The 17,489-nt window shown below is 36.5% G+C and overlaps 4 protein-coding genes and 1 pseudogene across 7 annotated transcripts; 3 read left to right on the top strand and 2 right to left on the bottom strand.

Moving 5' to 3' along the window:
* Positions 1–825: 825 nt before the first annotated feature.
* Positions 826–3,893, top strand: LOC104792803 (ribulose bisphosphate carboxylase/oxygenase activase, chloroplastic). Of its 2 annotated transcripts, none has more exons than XM_010519029.3 (7): positions 826–1,321; positions 1,844–2,160; positions 2,250–2,355; positions 2,444–2,529; positions 2,613–3,085; positions 3,166–3,458; positions 3,606–3,893. In XM_010519029.3, the coding sequence occupies exons 1-7, from the start codon at positions 1,277–1,279 to the stop codon at positions 3,624–3,626; spliced, it is 1,341 nt and encodes a 446-aa protein (XP_010517331.1). In that variant the 5' UTR covers positions 826–1,276; the 3' UTR covers positions 3,627–3,893. The 2 variants fall into 2 exon arrangements, with proteins under 2 accessions (XP_010517331.1, XP_010517330.1); XM_010519028.3 differs by having other exon boundaries at positions 830–1,321; positions 3,166–3,447.
* Positions 3,894–4,182: 289 nt separating this feature from the next.
* On the bottom strand, positions 4,183–4,956 carry LOC104792804 (succinate dehydrogenase assembly factor 1, mitochondrial). Its single transcript, XM_010519030.3, has 2 exons — positions 4,728–4,956; positions 4,183–4,632 (listed from the first exon to the last, which is right to left on the bottom strand). The coding sequence occupies exons 1-2, from the start codon at positions 4,832–4,834 to the stop codon at positions 4,353–4,355; spliced, it is 387 nt and encodes a 128-aa protein (XP_010517332.2). The 5' UTR covers positions 4,835–4,956; the 3' UTR covers positions 4,183–4,352.
* Positions 4,957–5,604: 648 nt separating this feature from the next.
* LOC104792802 (putative E3 ubiquitin-protein ligase RHC2A) lies at positions 5,605–8,044 on the top strand. 3 transcript variants are annotated; one of them, XM_010519025.3, is made up of 2 exons: positions 5,605–7,111; positions 7,705–8,044. In XM_010519025.3, the coding sequence occupies exon 1, from the start codon at positions 5,867–5,869 to the stop codon at positions 7,067–7,069; it is 1,203 nt and encodes a 400-aa protein (XP_010517327.1). In that variant the 5' UTR covers positions 5,605–5,866; the 3' UTR covers positions 7,070–7,111; positions 7,705–8,044. The 3 variants fall into 3 exon arrangements, with proteins under 3 accessions (XP_010517327.1, XP_010517328.1, XP_010517329.1); XM_010519026.3 differs by having other exon boundaries at positions 5,624–7,111; positions 7,725–8,044; XM_010519027.2 differs by lacking the exon at positions 7,705–8,044 and adding an exon at positions 7,343–7,408 and having other exon boundaries at positions 5,624–7,111.
* A 3,133-nt stretch (positions 8,045–11,177) lies between these two features.
* LOC104792801 (aspartic proteinase PCS1) lies at positions 11,178–12,721 on the top strand. Its single transcript, XM_010519023.3, has one exon. It carries the CDS (start codon positions 11,205–11,207, stop codon positions 12,537–12,539), a length of 1,335 nt encoding a protein of 444 aa, XP_010517325.2. The 5' UTR covers positions 11,178–11,204; the 3' UTR covers positions 12,540–12,721.
* Positions 12,722–17,013: 4,292 nt separating this feature from the next.
* Positions 17,014–17,439, bottom strand: LOC109133397 (small polypeptide DEVIL 11 pseudogene; annotated as a pseudogene).
* Positions 17,440–17,489: the final 50 nt, after the last annotated feature.

Here is a 17,489-nt window from a genome sequence, read left to right as displayed (position 1 = left end):
ACATATTGCAAGCAATTCCATCATTCCATCACTCATAAGAGAGAAGTAAACACATAATTAGATATTAAAGCTTTAAACACTATTTGTAGAAATTATATAATCTCTCCGTTTCAAAATGTATGATGTTTTAACAAAAGCACGCAAATTAAAAAATGTTTGCTTTTTAAAAGTTCAATCAATCATAAATAATACTACACAATAGATAATATTGACTTAATCAAAAAGTTGCATAGAAACTTGAAAACATCTTATATTATGAAACAAAAAATCTCTCTAAAACATCATATATTATGAAACGGAGGGAGTATATCTTTATATATACTATCTTGAACTTTTTTACTTTACATTTTTTTTTGTTAAATGAGTAAATATCATTAGAATTGAATAGGTTTGGATTTACATAGGGAATTACCAATATATTGGTTCCTTGGCAAAAAAATTTAAAAAACAAGGAAACAACTCTTGCTCAAACAAGGAGCCGGATGAACCTAATCACGAGTCAGCAGATCCAGAGAGTGAAAAATTTCTTGAAGTTCTTCCTAAAAAGATAAACTAAGTATCTTATCCATAAAACTATTAATTAGTTGTTGTTTGGTTGGTAATAAAACCATGTTTAATTTGGTAACCACATCGTTTTTTCATATAACTTAGCCAATACAAAAATTGTATGATGTATAATAAAATAAGAAATCTAGTCTATTAGCTAAGACAATTTCTCTCAGCCAATCAGTTTACACCGTATTTGGAACATTACTTATCAATAAGTAATTGTCATTATCCAAAAATTGGAATGTTATCGTATGAAGATGAGTGTAGAAGTATCCTGATCACATATGAATGGCTTACCTCAGTCCTCATAAAACAAAAAAAAAAGCAACAACAATGATTTTTGAAAAGCATATGTGGTAATAAATAATGTAATAATCTTCACTCCAAGCTAAGACAAATCCAGTGGCACAAATCAGCCATTTCACTACAACCTCATAAAACATATTCCACGTGGACCAATCAAAACTTAATCCTCCTCATCATCTTCCTCGTGGCGCCACGTGGCGAGTTGGCCAATCCGCATCGTGTGGCGATCAGAGAGAGTTAAAACTTGGAGGACGAAGAGATAACGAATTGGCTGTTGTTGATCACTCGCTTTATAAATCTCTTTAAGTTTCTTGCCCACACCAACACCTCTTCACTGCTTCTTCAACCAATCAAACAAAGTCTCCTCTCTCTCTCTCTCTTCAGCTTCTTGTGTGTTGCACACTTGTCGCAGTCGTGAGATATGGCCGCCGCAGTTTCCACCGTCGGTGCCATCAACAGAGCTCCGGTACAGTTTAATCTCTTTCACAACTGGTTTAATGTTAACGTGATCTTAATTACACTTGTAGCTCAAGAATTTGATCTTCTTGCATCATTTTGAGATTCTCTGACAGAACAGAAGATTCTGGTACTTTAACTAAGAAATCTAAAGATACTTTGATGGTTCTTTTAGTCTCTACTTTGAAACTACAGAATACAGATTAGTAGAATCGTTCAAACCGATGTAGAAAGTATAGAATATTCGAACTGAAACTGTAGAGTCTTCTTGTAGGATTTTATAAGAGTTTTTACTTTATTTTTTGTTTAGTTGGTTTAGATAGAACTGTAGAGTCTTCAGGAATAATCTGTACCTTGAACTGTGTGAACCAAAATTAAGTATGGTTTAATCTTCAGCTTATTCCCGGTTCGGTTTGGTTTCAGATTGAACACCTTTTTATCCTTAGGAATAGTCTCTAAACCGGTTCTTGAACCATATGAACCAAAATTCAAGATTGATGTTTGACCTTGTTTGTGTGTATGTGTGTTGCAGTTGAGCTTAAACGGGTCAGGATCTGGAGCTACATCAGCCCCAGCTTCGACCTTCTTGGGAAACAAAGTTGTAACTGTGTCGAGATTCGCACAGAGCAACAAGAAGAGCAACGGATCATTCAAGGTGTTGGCTGTGAAAGAAGACAAACAAACCGATGGAGACAGATGGAAGGGTCTTGCCTACGACACGTCTGATGATCAACAAGATATTACCAGAGGCAAGGGTTTGGTTGACTCTGTCTTCCAAGCTCCTATGGGAACCGGAACTCACCACGCCGTCCTTAGCTCATATGAATACATTAGCCAAGGCCTTAGGCAGTGAGTTTTCATCTCTCTTAGATCTCTCATTAGTTCCATAGAGATTTTTAGAATCTTGGTTTTAAAATTGTCTTTACTTCTTGGAATAGGTACAACTTGGACAACATGATGGATGGGTTTTACATTGCTCCTGCTTTCATGGACAAGCTTGTTGTTCACATCACCAAGAACTTCTTGACCTTGCCTAACATTAAGGTATTTACTTAGGACTGTTCCTTCATTGGGTATTTTGAGTTATTACACAATTTTATTTATCTTGAAATGCTCTATTTTGTTTTCATAGGTTCCACTTATTTTGGGTATTTGGGGAGGCAAAGGTCAAGGTAAATCCTTCCAGTGTGAGCTTGTCATGGCCAAGATGGGTATCAAGTGAGTCCACTTACTTAACTCCGATCTCGACCCGTTTTGCTCTCCTCAAAAAAATCTAAAAATGATTTGAAACCTTTTTGCAGCCCAATCATGATGAGTGCTGGAGAGCTTGAGAGTGGAAACGCAGGAGAACCAGCCAAGCTTATCCGTCAGAGGTACCGTGAGGCAGCTGACATGATCAAGAAGGGAAAGATGTGTTGTCTCTTCATCAACGATCTTGACGCTGGTGCGGGTCGTATGGGTGGTACTACTCAGTACACAGTCAACAACCAGATGGTCAACGCAACACTCATGAACATTGCTGATGCCCCAACCAACGTCCAGCTCCCAGGAATGTACAACAAGGAAGAGAACGCACGTGTCCCCATCATTGTCACCGGTAACGATTTCTCCACCCTTTACGCTCCTCTCATCCGTGACGGACGTATGGAGAAGTTCTACTGGGCACCTACCCGTGAAGACCGTATTGGTGTCTGCAAGGGTATCTTCAGGACCGACAAGATCGAGGACCAAGACATAGTCACCCTTGTTGATAAGTTCCCTGGTCAATCCATCGGTAAGAAAGATTCTGGCTAACCCATATTTTGTCTGAAGAACTTGTGCAGATCCTAACTCATGTTTTTATCGTATGGACAGATTTCTTCGGTGCATTGAGGGCGAGAGTGTACGATGATGAAGTGAGGAAGTTTGTTGAGGGACTTGGAGTGGAGAAGATCGGAAAGAGGCTGGTGAACTCAAGGGAAGGACCTCCCAAGTTCGAGCAACCCGAGATGACTCTTGAGAAGCTTATGGAGTATGGAAACATGCTTGTGATGGAACAAGATAATGTCAAAAGAGTCCAACTTGCCGACACCTACCTCAGCCAGGCTGCCTTGGGAGATGCTAACGCTGATGCCATCGACCGCGGAACTTTCTACGGTAAAGACGAGGTCTGAACTCCTTTTTTTTTTTTTTCGGTTTGGTTAGCCAACTGATTGAATCAATTGGATATGAATCTATAAAAGAAGAGGAAAAGATAAAACAGAAGAAAAAAAAAAGAATTAGGGTTTCTGAAGTTAAACTTACTTGAATTGCAGGCAAAGCCGCCCAGCAAGTAAACCTACCTGTTCCTGAAGGATGTACTGATCCTGCGGCTCAAAACTTTGATCCAACGGCTAGAAGTGACGATGGAACCTGTGTCTACAACTTTTGAGTATTCTCTCCTACTTACTAAATTGCTGTTTTACTCCTATTGTCTCCTTTGGGTCTCTTTTTTTTTCCCCCCTTTGTGTAATTGTGGATTGGGTCTTGTCCTCTTTTCTTCTTTTCTTTTTTTATGATCATGTGCAACACATTGATAATTTAAAATTGCCTTTTATCATAAACTACATCCAATGCATAGTATTATACACACTAGCCAGTAGCAAATAGACAAAACGAATGGGATCACAGATGTCAGACCACCTATAACGCCCTAACTATTTAGGCAGAAACTGTATCACACAATCAAGTAAAGCAAGAGCATTGACAAAACAAGTGTCAACCACTACATTATCGACTGGTATTGTATTCTTACAAAGAAATAATCCGATACAAATCTCTCCATACTCTTAACTTGAGGAGAGGAGTATTAGTAGATGCACATAACTTTTGTGTATAGATATATATACCAAGTGATCACAATTCATTTTATTTTATAATGGCTCTTGAACACCCATGGCAGTTCATGCATCATCATACTCATACATATATAAAACCAATGTTAAAGATTCGAGGAAAACAAATCGATTTCCTTCTCGTTGTCATCTATAAATCACTAGAGCCTTAAGGCTAAAAGCAAAATATCAGGTTTTAGAAGCAACGACCTTCACGGAGGAGAGGCTAACTATGTCAGGGCTTTTGAGTTGATCGAGCTGTTTAGTACCTAACCGAAGCAAATACTCGATGTACTGGAAATTCTTACGGTCGACCTCTTTAGAGTTGTGGCGGAACTCTGTTGACACGATCATCTCAATTCTCTTCCTGTCTTCTGTTGGCTTAGAACGAGCTGCTCTTAGAAATCCTCTGTAGAGACTCAGGACTTGCTTCTGCATCCCGGAAAGTTTCGAAGCTCCTATTTTCACTCTTTTAACAAAAAAAAAAAACACCAAACAAGCTCATTAATTAATTGGCAAGTACTACTTCATTACCAAGCAGAGAACAGACAATATAAATCTCACCCAAGAAACAAGCATAAGCCTTTGTGATCTACATCAATCAAACTAAAAGAGACACTAAAGCAATTGTGAGTTGTGACCATACCAACAAAAAAAAAATTCAATTCCATCAGTTTTTTTATAACTAACTCAAACTCACAGAAATAAATCTATGTAATTAGAATTGCCAACAACATTTATTAAACGAGATCTTCCATGTTTTTTTCGTCACACAAATATTCCCAGAAGCGGCCAAAAATCACATTTTCCTAAAAAAATCTTTTTTTTTTTTTTTTCCAGATTACAACTCGCGAGAGTAAGAGAGAGTTTCTGATCTTCGAGTGGATGATTTATGAATAGAGATGCAAGAAGAAGAAGGAGAAGACGATGTTGTGAAGGAAAGAGCAAGCGCGTACCTGTAAAATTTCTCAAAATCGAAAGAAGGAGAAATTGAAGAAACTCTTCTGGTTCTGTCTGGGATTCACGCTATTCAGCAGACCCGGCCGGAATCATTGAATAGAGAAGGCGAATTTACAATTTTTACTTGGCTCTAATGGGCTTTTATTTATTTACTATAATGGGCTTTTGCAGTCTTCCTAATTTATATATTAATTTTTCTTTTTCTATAATACTTTAATTAAGAGAATTGTATTAACAATAAAATGACACCTTAATATATATTATTTAATCAAAAACGCAATTTCATTTGTAATTTTACAACAACAAAAAATCTACCATTTTACAAAATTAATTAGTGGGGGTTATGGTTAGTTATTATAATTCAGGGTTAAACCGTTTGAAGAATTTTTTTCAAAAAAAAACCGTTTAAATAATTAATTAATTACGAAAGAGCAGAAAAAAAAAAAAAAAAAGAGAAGAGAAGAAGGAGGTGCCAGCACACGAAGTGGACGGTTGGGTATACGCCAATTCTGTAATCTTCTTGTTAATAAAACACACAAAAACCAAAAAGAAAAGAAAAAAAAAAAAAAAAAAACTTCATTCTCTCTCCCTCTCCTTCTTCTTCTCCTTTACCACAGAAAAACTCAAATTTAGTCAATCAAATCAACCTCTACCAGATGTTGTTAACCTCTTCTTCCTCCTAAATATTTTGATTTGATTTTGATTTTTGATTTCTCTCCCCCCCGTTTCAGATCCCTATTCCCATGGCTTCTGGATCTTACTGGTGTTACAGCTGTAGCCGATTCGTTTGGGTTTCCGATTCCATCTCTTGCCCTGATTGCGACGGTGGTTTCCTCGAACACATCCAAGAATCTCTCGATTTCACTCCTTCCGATTCTTTCCACCGTGTCACCACCACTGCTCAGCATCGCAGCCCTACTCGTTTCCCTCTCCCTTCCTCTTCTTCATCTATGCACGCTTCTACCGCCGACAACAGTCCCACCACTCCCACAACCGTGACTCGTACTCGTAGCAGCAACCGATCTCCTAATCCTGTTATCGTTCTCCGTGGATCTGGTGGCGGTGGTGCTCCTTCTTCTGATGTCTCCCAAGGTTTAGATCGATCTGCTTTTCAGATGTATTACGATGACGGTACTGATTCTGGTCTTAGACCTTTACCACCTAGTATGACTGAGTTTTTGCTAGGTTCTGGATTCGATCGGTTGTTAGATCAGATCTCTCAGATCGAGCTTAACACCAATCGTAACAATCGTTCTTGTGACCATCCTCCGGCTTCTAAATCTGCGATCGAAGCTTTGCCTGTGATTGAAATCGATCCTAATCATCTTCAGTCTGATTCTCAATCTCACTGCGCTGTTTGTAAAGAGAATTTTGTTTTGAAATCTTCCGCTCGTGAGATGCCTTGTAACCACATCTATCATCCTGATTGTATCCTTCCTTGGCTTGCCATTCGAAACTCTTGTCCCGTTTGCCGTCACGAGCTTCCCCCGGCGGAGGATATTACTGATGGTAACACCGGTGGTGCTTTGACGGTTACTGCTTCGGCGGAGGAAGAGGAAGACTCCGCGGCGGGGCTGACTATTTGGAGGTTACCAGGTGGAGGATTCGCTGTTGGGAGAATCCCTGGTGGTTGGAGAGGTGGAGATAGAATGATGCCGGTGGTTTACACGGAGGTTGACGGTGGTAGACTAGGTGACGAGAGACTTCCGAGAAGAGTGGCTTGGGGTTCGAGAAGAGGAGGAAGAGATGGAAGTAGTAGAGAGGGAGGCGGTGGGTTTGCGGGTCGGATCATGAGGCTTTTTGGATGTTTTAGTGGGTCATCTGGATCCATTGCTGCTGCAGCATCGTCCGGGTCCGGGTCCAGAATTCGTGTTACCCGTAGGTCGTCGTTTTCTCTGTTTAGTACATCGTCGTCTTCGTCAAGGAGACGAAATTGGCTAGCCTGATGATTTACTAGAGTTATCATCGTCACCTCTCACCTCTCTCAGGTAAAAAGTTGAAAGAATAACACACTCCTCTGTTTACATTTTTCGTTTGTTTCTTTCTCAAGTTTTTTTGTTTATTTCAGTGTAATGGTTATATTCTTTCCCGAAAAAAGTTGAATCTATGCGAGTAAATTTGATACAAAAAAGTCTAGGTGACAATAGTGTTTTTTTGATATGTAGTTGAAATGGTTCTTGAGTATTCACAGTTCTTTTTGTTATGTTTACTGTGAATAGATAAAGTGAGAGATTGTAGATGTATTTGAGAATGGATATTGAAGGAGATTCATAGTTTGTTCGTGAGATTATGGATTGTGATACAAATGTTAAGCAGCCTAAGAATGATTTCGCAACAATTTTGCCAATCACAATGCTTTTGCGGAATCGGTATTTTGAGTCATTCCTCTGTTGTGTTAGTGTGTTACTAACTAAGAATATGGGTCTTCAATCAGTGAGTACACATACTTACACCACTCAATATTTTAGTGGTGTGTTACAGTTAAGGATATAGAGTTTTCAAACCTAAGGTTTTCATTAATTTTAAGTACATGGTTTATTGTCAAACACCTGAAGAGAATTATGTTACCTAAATTGTACAGCTATAATCTTCGAACTGCAGAGGCACCAAACCAATAATACATGTATACCTAGAGGCTATAGAAGAATCTTATAAAGCGACCAATTAATTTGATGAGGTCAATAAGTAGAGGAAACGTGAAGGAAAAAGCAATGATAGAGTTTTTTATACAACGCATCTGATGATGCTGTCGTTTATTGGAGACAGTCTTTTGTAATTTAGCAATTATTTTTCATTATTATATTTGTTTATCTTCCTATGTTAAATACACTCTTACTGTTACCACAGTACTGAAAAACTAGTTTTGTTTTCTATATTTTTGGGTCGTTAAATATAAACATTTATCAGTTACTTGCTGAAAATGACTAAATACTCAAATGCTTAACGTTTTGAACATGCGTATTAAAAGGTTGGACTTTCAAAATCGATTGTCTAAGACAAAATCGTTAAGCAATCTTGTTAAAAACTACAGAAAATATGGTATCTGTTTTGTATGCTCATGAGTCATATGACCATAAGATTATCATCAACCTCACATATTGAAAGTCCAGCTAGTATCCAACGTGGTGTGGATTATAATCAACACCAATACTACCATGAGGTAACAGGTGGAAAACACTAATCCCTTGCACATGACATCATGCTATAATCATGAACAGAACACGTCTCTCCTTTGATCACTCTCGCTGAGAGAGGCCTTGTGTAAATATTTTAACATTCTTACCGTTTGTGACGCTTAGCCCAACACTATGATAGTTATGGTCTGTTTAACACCCATACATGCATGTAAAGGCCTGTACACCCGACTCTTGAGAATTACATATTCAACAATATACGACGATAGTAGCATGTTACACACTTACACTTTTGACTGTTCTTCTATTTTTCCAATATAGAACTATATATCCTATTTATTATTATAAAAGTATATGATATAACTTCAATTGTTTTATAACAAATATGCGGCAAATTGTGATATACAGTTTTCAAAAGCATGTTATAAAGGAAACACTACAATATGGCACTGACCCAATTTTGGAGTACACATGTTTGTTCACCAATGTTACTTTACTTTTTGGTTATTTAACCCATTCACCCATACTAGATCCATATTTCATGTTATAGACTTAGTCATGGTTGTATGAAACAGAAGGAAAATTTAACAACACATGTATAAGACACATACATCATATATATCATTTATTAACGTATCACCAAGGAAAACTCGGAGATTTAATATGAAAAAAAAAAAAAAAAAATCAATTAGCTAGCAGGCTTATCAGCCAAGTGATGTAAACGGGACAAACAAGGTCACATAGACATGTAACTCACTGATTTGCTTCAATCACTTTCAGACTCATAATCAAATATTGGATTATGCACTTCAATCTCTTTTAGACCATAATACTACAAACAGAAAGAATGGGGTCCCCATACATAATGGTCTAGCCTTACCACGAAAAAATACGTTAGAATACAAATAACGCATTAATTCCAAATTGACTTTACTTCTTCAAATTCGTTTTATAAGTTTTCCTTGGTGTTGTTTTTTCCACGAACGAGATATTGCCAAAATGCAATGTAAAAGTTCTAGGAGTATATATACCCCGTTTGTCAGGTTTGCAAGTGGGCGGGACTAATGAATTCAGTATCACACATGAACAAAATCCATAAAGATGATAAAGAAACATTCCCGCGATTGGTTTGGTGTCCATAAATCACATCCAGTCACCAATATTTAATGCTCGAGGCTGCATTCAGATTTTTGAACTTTGATATGTATGTAACAAATATCATCAATATTATGGAGAACTGATTGATATGTAATGACCTCAATGAATATTATATGATTGATATTTGTATAACTTCACTTAGTTAATCTACTACTTTTCTCAGTTACGTACTTTTTGACAAATTTGTCAAAGAGCTTCATTGTGATTTAAGTGTAGTTTTGACCACTAAAATGTCACCTTGTAGCTGTAACTCTATAATTTTATTGGTTGAGACTCATTTGTCGTAAGACCAAAATATATTTGTTGGTGCCTGGTTGAAAGAAAAAAGAAGAGTTATTTGGTAACACAACAGGAAGGAGTTGGTGAGGATTGAGAACGAGTTAGGAGTTAGGAATGGGTTGCCTCCAGCACACATTTGACAAACTTTTTGTCGATTTCATCACCACCTTTCGCCAACTTTGACAAACTCTGCAAAATTACAATATATAATTCAACTTTCGTTTACCTTAAATATACTAGAAGGCTAGCACGACTCGGTTTGACGTGTTACTGTGAGGTTACGACCTATCTTCAACTTTTTGGAAGTACTTTTTTTATAAATCCAAAATTTACTTAAAACCTATAATTTTGGAATTAAGGATCTTATAAAAAAATGCACCATTTACATGTCATTATACGAATGTCCTGTAATGTTAGGTGATTAGTAACGTGGGACGGAAATCAAAAGGATAATATAAAGAAACAAGAACTGGAAGTTTGCGATTTGTAATTCTAAGTGTGTTTCAAATTCATATGGAATAGGAAACATGAGAGGACAAAACAAGACACAACTACAACATTTCTTATGTAAAACTATTTTTTAACCTCTATCTTTTGGCGGTCCCATTGATTTGTACGTAGCAATTTGGACGGCATATTTACTAAGTAACAAAATACTATTCCAGTAATTACTAACCAAGAAGTCATAAAGTAAGACAAAAAGATTGCAAAATGTAAGATGGATTATGTCGGTCGTGAGTTATCAGGGAGGTGCTTTTTTGTCAAATCACCAAATCAGTATTATAATCATACTTACTGCAAGTGTAACAACTTTGGGAAAAATAAATTGGTCTCAAAAGATTAACAACATCATTGAAAAACATAAAGAACAATCATTCAAAGTTCAAACTCTAATCTCCAACCATTCTTTTTTTTTTTTAACTCGTGGAGGTTGGTTATTGAATTTGATTAACAAAAACTTTACACGATATCCCGTAGAACATTAAAAAACAAATCTTCCAAAAACAGAAAGAAAAAAAGAAATGTTAAGATCCCGGAGATAGTGGGAACACAAAGAAAGTAGGAAAAACAAAGTTGATGTGAACTACAGAGACTAAACAGAAACCACAAAGACACGGCCAAAAAGACCTACTCCTCCACTCACTCTCACTTGTCTTTTTGAATATTTTTCTGTCTCGAGACTTGCCTCTCTCCTAACCCTAACTACATTCAAATGAAATCGACTGCACATAAACCCTAACGATCTTCGGCGAAATGATTTTTCGTTCGTTCGTGACAAAACTATGTTTTCTGAATAGTACTTTCCTAAGTGATTTGGTCCTTGATTTGACTAGCTACTAGAATTATTTCTTAGAAGTTAACTCAAAAGTTTTTTTTTCACCTAAAAATTCAAAATTATTATAGGATAATTCGAGTAAACCGAAACAAACCGGGAATTAAAATCAAGAAAAAAAGGAAGACAATATTTAAAGACGTCAAGTATGTATGTAACAAAGAGTCTAGACTTATAATGATGGCTTCGTCGTCGTCGTCGTCATCATCTCTTTCAATTTTGTTTCTTCGGTTCTCAATTCTACTTCTCATTTTCCCTCTCGTCACGTTCTGTAAAACATCATCTTCTTCAAACCAAACACTCATCTTCTCTCTCAAAACACAGAAGCTTCCTCAATCTCCATCGGACAAGCTTTCATTCAGACACAATGTTACTCTCACCGTCACTCTCGCCGTCGGCTCTCCACCTCAAAACATATCGATGGTTCTTGACACCGGAAGCGAGCTCTCATGGCTTCACTGCAAAAAAACTCCAAACTTGGGATCCGTATTTGACCCGGTTTCGTCTTCTACGTACTCCCCTGTACCTTGCTCCTCGCCAATATGCAAGACCCGGACCCGGGATTTACCCATACCCGCCATGTGCGATCCGAAGTCCCATCTCTGCCACGTGGCAATCTCCTACGCCGATGCTACCTCAATCGAAGGCAACTTAGCTCACGACACGTTCGTAATCGGGTCTGTGACCCGACCCGGTACTTTGTTCGGTTGTATGGACTCAGGTTTAAGCTCCGATTCGGAAGAGGACGCTAAATCTACCGGTTTAATGGGTATGAACCGGGGCTCTTTATCGTTTGTTAACCAGCTCGGTTTCTCAAAATTCTCGTATTGCATCTCCGGTTCAGATTCCTCCGGTATATTGCTTCTCGGCGACGGATCCTACTCCTGGCTCGGTCCAATCCAATACACGCCTTTGGTACTCCAAACGACGCCGTTACCGTATTTCGACCGGGTTGCTTACACGGTTCAATTAGAAGGAATCCGGGTCGGGACAAAGATACTCTCTTTGCCGAAATCCGTATTCGTACCGGACCATACCGGAGCCGGTCAGACGATGGTGGATTCAGGAACACAGTTTACGTTTTTAATGGGTCCGGTTTACACGGCTTTAAAAACCGAGTTTAGCGCGCAAACCAAATCGGTTCTCAAGCTGGTAGACGACCCGAATTTTGTGTTCCAAGGGACCATGGACCTCTGTTTCCGGGTTGGGACGTTGACACGGCCCAATTTCTCGGGTTTACCAGTGGTTAGCTTAATGTTCCGTGGCGCGGAAATGAGTGTATCGGGTCAGAAACTGTTGTACCGGGTAAACGGAGCCGGATCAGCGGGAAAAGATGAGGTGTATTGCTTCACATTTGGAAACTCCGATCTTTTGGGAATAGAAGCATTTGTTATAGGTCACCATCATCAGCAGAACGTGTGGATGGAGTTTGATCTTGCCAAGTCAAGAGTTGGATTTGCTGGTAACGTTAGATGTGATCTAGCTAGTCAACGGCTCGGATTAAGAGAGTGATAGGACTTTGTTTAGTCGTATATGTTGTGGGGAATTGTGTTTAGACCATATATATGTATACATTTATATATTTTTCAGAGGATTACAGCTTTATACGATGTGATGTGGTTCGTCGTACGTAGAGTTTGGGAATTTTTGTAAGAATGTCAATGTGTATTATAGAAAATCTTCTTTTTGTTTTAGTTCTTTCTTTTTATAGGAAATCTTCCTTATTTATTCAAATTTAATTTCTGGTTCTTTGAATGAGAATCAAAAGTTCGGGCTCGGACCACTTCATTTCACTGTACAAGTTTTTTGGGCTTTGAATGAAACGATTGATTGGGCTAAGCCCATGCTTTGTTTTGAGACGAGTTGACGTGAGCTTTTCTAGTGGGAGTAAGCAGCTCTTGGAGAACAATAAAACCTTCCCTTAGGTATCTTCACTCTTCTATTTTTAAAAGCTATACTTCCTACACGATATGTAGTGATATCGGTTTGCTTCGACCTCAAAAGTCCATTCCTTATTTCCGTGAGATTCACCATTTTCGTGCTCAACCCATCCATCTTGATGCATCATATATACATATATATATATATATGTATGTATATATGAAGTTATTAGCATGAGGGATGTGAGAATAAGTCAAAACTCTAGAGCTTCGTCAGAACCAGCCAAAATAGATCATGCATGGATGATGGAAAAACTTACTTATGCTGCCATATTTGTATTAAACCTGAATTTATGCGAAATTTACAAGAAGATTAATTAGAAAATTATAAAGAATAATCCATCTTAAACTAATGAGTACAACTGACATTTAAATTCAATAGGCGTCTCTACATATAAAACTGTTTTCTTATAATCGTGTGAAAAGGTCTCTTCTAGTTCTTTATTATTTTTTGAACTGTCGTCTATTTTTTAATTGTGTAGACAAATACAAGGGAGGTAACATAAAGAGACAAAGCATATCAAGGAGACCCAAGTCATTCCATATGCTGGTGGGTATCCATATTTGTTCATGTGATGCTATCAAAGACCCATAACATTTCCTTAAACAAATAAAAAACTTATTGACAGAAAAAAGAAAAGAAGAAGAGTGATTTCGATTCTACGAATCTTTCATTTTCTTTGATACCTGCTATTATATTTGTCTCACATTAATATAGATAAAACGATATGTCGACTCATCTATGTCGTCCATGCATATAAAACGTCACATACTCTTTGCATGTTTGCCATCAATTAAACCTGGTTTTTGTAGATTGTCGTAGCAATAATGAAACTAACCGTTCCTGAACTAACAAAATAAACATATCATAACAATAGATGGCGAGAGCATAGAGATTACAGAAAGAAGAAAAAAGAATAATAGAAAAAAGAAGGAAAATTTTGTAGGTCTTTGTATCTCATTGCTTTTGTAATGTGTTATTTGTCCCTCTTCTTGAACGGCCCTCTCAAGATTGTGTGGCTTAATTCCTGCTGTTTATCTATATACTCGCTACTATAACAATATGTATCCATGGCCAATTCATAGGACGCGGGGACCAATTTTGACAACAATAAAATATAAAATAAACTTAAAATTACGAAAAGATAATGATCAAATACTTTATATTATCTCATATATATATAGTTTGAAATTATCTCTTCGATCTATCCGAATTAACCCAAAAATTAACCGTTCTCAAAATTCCGGAAACCGGACCCATTATAACTGAAATTTCCATCCCATATTTTCCTGAAACTATCCGAATAATGGATGCATGTATTTCTCATCATTTGGATAATTTTGTCTCTACTATTAATGTTATTCAGGCTTGCGTGTCACGGATGTGATTGTTGACCAAACATGGACCCTAAATTACATTTTTGTATTTATCTCAAAGAATGCCTTTGGATCGATCGAATTTTTTACCCAATTGCTAGAGTCTAGCTAGACCTTGAGGTTGGCCTTTGGCCCTTTATATATATATTTTATAATATTTCATATTAATAAAACTAGTTTGCTAGTATATATTTTTGCTAATTATCTCCAAAAATAAGTCAATGACCACATTTAAGGACGAAAGACTAAAAATAAGTTAATATAACCAGAAAGAAAAGGAAATAGAATTTGTGTTCCATGTTATTATGACTCTGGATTTTGAAGCAGAACCCTTTGTAGATGGCATAGACTAGCATTTGCTACTTCGTAGTTAGAACTGCTAAAGAGAGAACACATCTATATCTGTTTTGGTCTTTCGGAGGAGAATGCGCATTAGTAACCCATTTTTCCATTAGTTTTTAATATGAGAAGTAATGACAGTAGAATAATAAATTAGTAACCATCAATAATTGTCGATATAATAAAATGAACAAGACGGCCACAAAAGTGACAAACGAATAAAGAGAGTCAAATGGAATTGTCCGGAACTCCGGATATGTCTATAATAATCCAAATTAAGCATGCTAATGAACAATCAAACAAATTCATAATCATTAAACAAAGATCCCTTGGATTTGTGGGGATGGCTTAATATACGCTTTTTCTTTGTCAGTTCTTTTGATTAGTATATTTCCATCTTGATCTCGAACTAACGGAATATCCTTTACGAAAAAATGTTATTGACATGTATCAGCCATATTTAGAAAGATATTGGCATATTGCATAGAGATAGAGTAACACTTTCGAAAACTGGCACGAGAGTTTGAATCTCTTGTTAAGTTTCCTCCCAAAAAATGTTAGACCTTCAGGCTTAGTTTGAGATTTTGTATTGTAAGACTACTCTTGTGAAGAAAAAAAAAAAAAAAAGAATTGGTTCAGTTCAGATATGTACATTTCCCAAATAATCTTAAGAGTCTTATGTTTTCTACACAAATACCTCACTTGTCATATGCAAATATATACATCATTTGAATTTTATTCTGTTGACAATCATATCGATGTATCAGCATGATATAACAAATTATGCATCATTAAGTCCAATAGCCTAAATTGGTAATCTCCGTAGTAGAATTGACAGACTTACTCACTTACATCATGTACTGATCTGGGTGCCAAAACCAGATGTAGTTAATGTCTCAATTAATTTACCCACGAAATAAACAGCGTCTGTACTAGATAATTTCTTCAAATACAATCATCTTTTTGTTTGTTTGTTTGTTTGTTTGTTTGCAGAAATAAATATATGTCACATAGGTTAAAAGATGAATTAAAAATGGAGTAGACAATAGTAGTATTAAAGGAGTCAGATGCATATGATATCTCTGCAAGACAGAGATGCCCATGGTAAGAAACTACAAGAAACCCCAGCTGTTAGTTTTCCATGTGAAGTGAAGTAGTATTAATTATTCAATTATGTAATTCATAGTATTTCACTCCGATTACTATTTCAATTCACGAGAAAACTACCCTAAATAAACTAAGATAATGAAGGTCAGTAAAATTAATGAACAAAATAAAACTAAATACTTAATTTGAACGAATAGTATAATATATATAAAACACGTGTCTTGCTCTTATTATTCCTTTCATGAGAAGAAAATTTTCACCTCCAATATTAACCAATCAACATTTCTCCCTTATTTGAGAAGGAAATATTTGCATCTCCAAAATTACCAAGCAACATATAATATAATCAATTAATAAAAAAATAAACCAATTTTATTAGCAACGAACTAGCGCTAGTCCAAAACTATAGTAGTATTATATAAGTTTAACACATTCTAATATCTTTGATGTAAATTAATTGGAACAAGTCTAATGATGGCCTAGTCTCACTAAGTTAAACAAATCCTACAAGTATAATTTTTTATATCAGTAGCCATAAACAAAAGAGCTTGACTGCAACTTTTAAAAATATTGAAATTCAATAATTGACAAAAGAAAAATATTAAAACCATAATTATTTATTACTAAAAAGGGAGAGAGAACAAATAAATAACTAATAACTTTTGTCAGACTAAGCACACAAGATCCACACATAGCTTAATCGTAACAGTTCCAATGGAATCTTTTTCTCTCTCCCTCTCTCGTAACTCTCTCCATAGACTCTAGAGAGAAAGAGAAGAAACAATACATTCATCTTCGTCATCTTTCACACAGTCATATAGTATCATTAATGAACAAGAAGAAGAAGAAGAGATGCAAGAAAACAAAAACAAAGTAAAAGAGAAACAAACAAAAAAACAAATCGTCACAAGATGTCCAAAGACGAATCTAATTCACTATTTTATATCATCAACTTATTATTATTATTATACACAATTTTTCAGTTCTTTTTTTTTTTGGCCTTCTTGAAAACAACTTCACACTGAAACAGAGCTTCTCTAAAACCAGAAATATTCATAACAAATCTATAAAAAAAAAAATTGATCTAAAGAAAAGTACAGAAACCAAGAAGAACATAGAACCCTTTATGTACATGTATATCTATATCTACTTCGGTTTCAAACCACAGAAACAACAGAGACATGATGAAGAAAGAAACAGAGAGAGAGAGAGAGAGATGTGTGTTTTGTGTTTTTTTTTTAAGAATCGGAGTAATTATCTCTCCAGCAAATAAGCATGATAACGCAGCGACGCATGATGTAGAAACGAGCTCTCTGTTCTTTAACCAATCTCGCACACTTCCTCGTAAAAGCACATCTCTCCTGTTTCTTGCCGTTGAAGGAAGCTGATGAAGTCGTCGATGAAGAGCGCGTGATCCTCGACGCGCCACCGTCTTTCTTCGACAGTTTCCATTTCTCGTCTAGATGGACGCTTCCCGATCGAGCAAGGCTTGACGAAGACGCCATTGATGTTCAAAGAAAAGATCTCAGATTTCAGATGTTTGTTGCTGTGTGTGTGATCGATCTCACCGAGATAAGGGAAACAAAAGGAGAAAAGATAATAATTTTTATCTTTTGTAGGGTTTGTTGGAAACTGATGGATTTGTGAGATAAAGAAACAAACTTGGGAATTTGGAGATTTTCTCGGACTAGGGAGATTT

The sequence above is a fragment of the Camelina sativa genome, chromosome 6 (assembly GCF_030686135.1).
Source record: "Camelina sativa cultivar CO46 ecotype springtype chromosome 6, ASM3068613v1".
Lineage (NCBI taxonomy): Eukaryota > Viridiplantae > Streptophyta > Magnoliopsida > Brassicales > Brassicaceae > Camelina > Camelina sativa.
The sequence above is the reverse complement of the archived record's forward strand: the minus strand, read 5'-3'. Positions and strand labels throughout refer to the sequence as shown.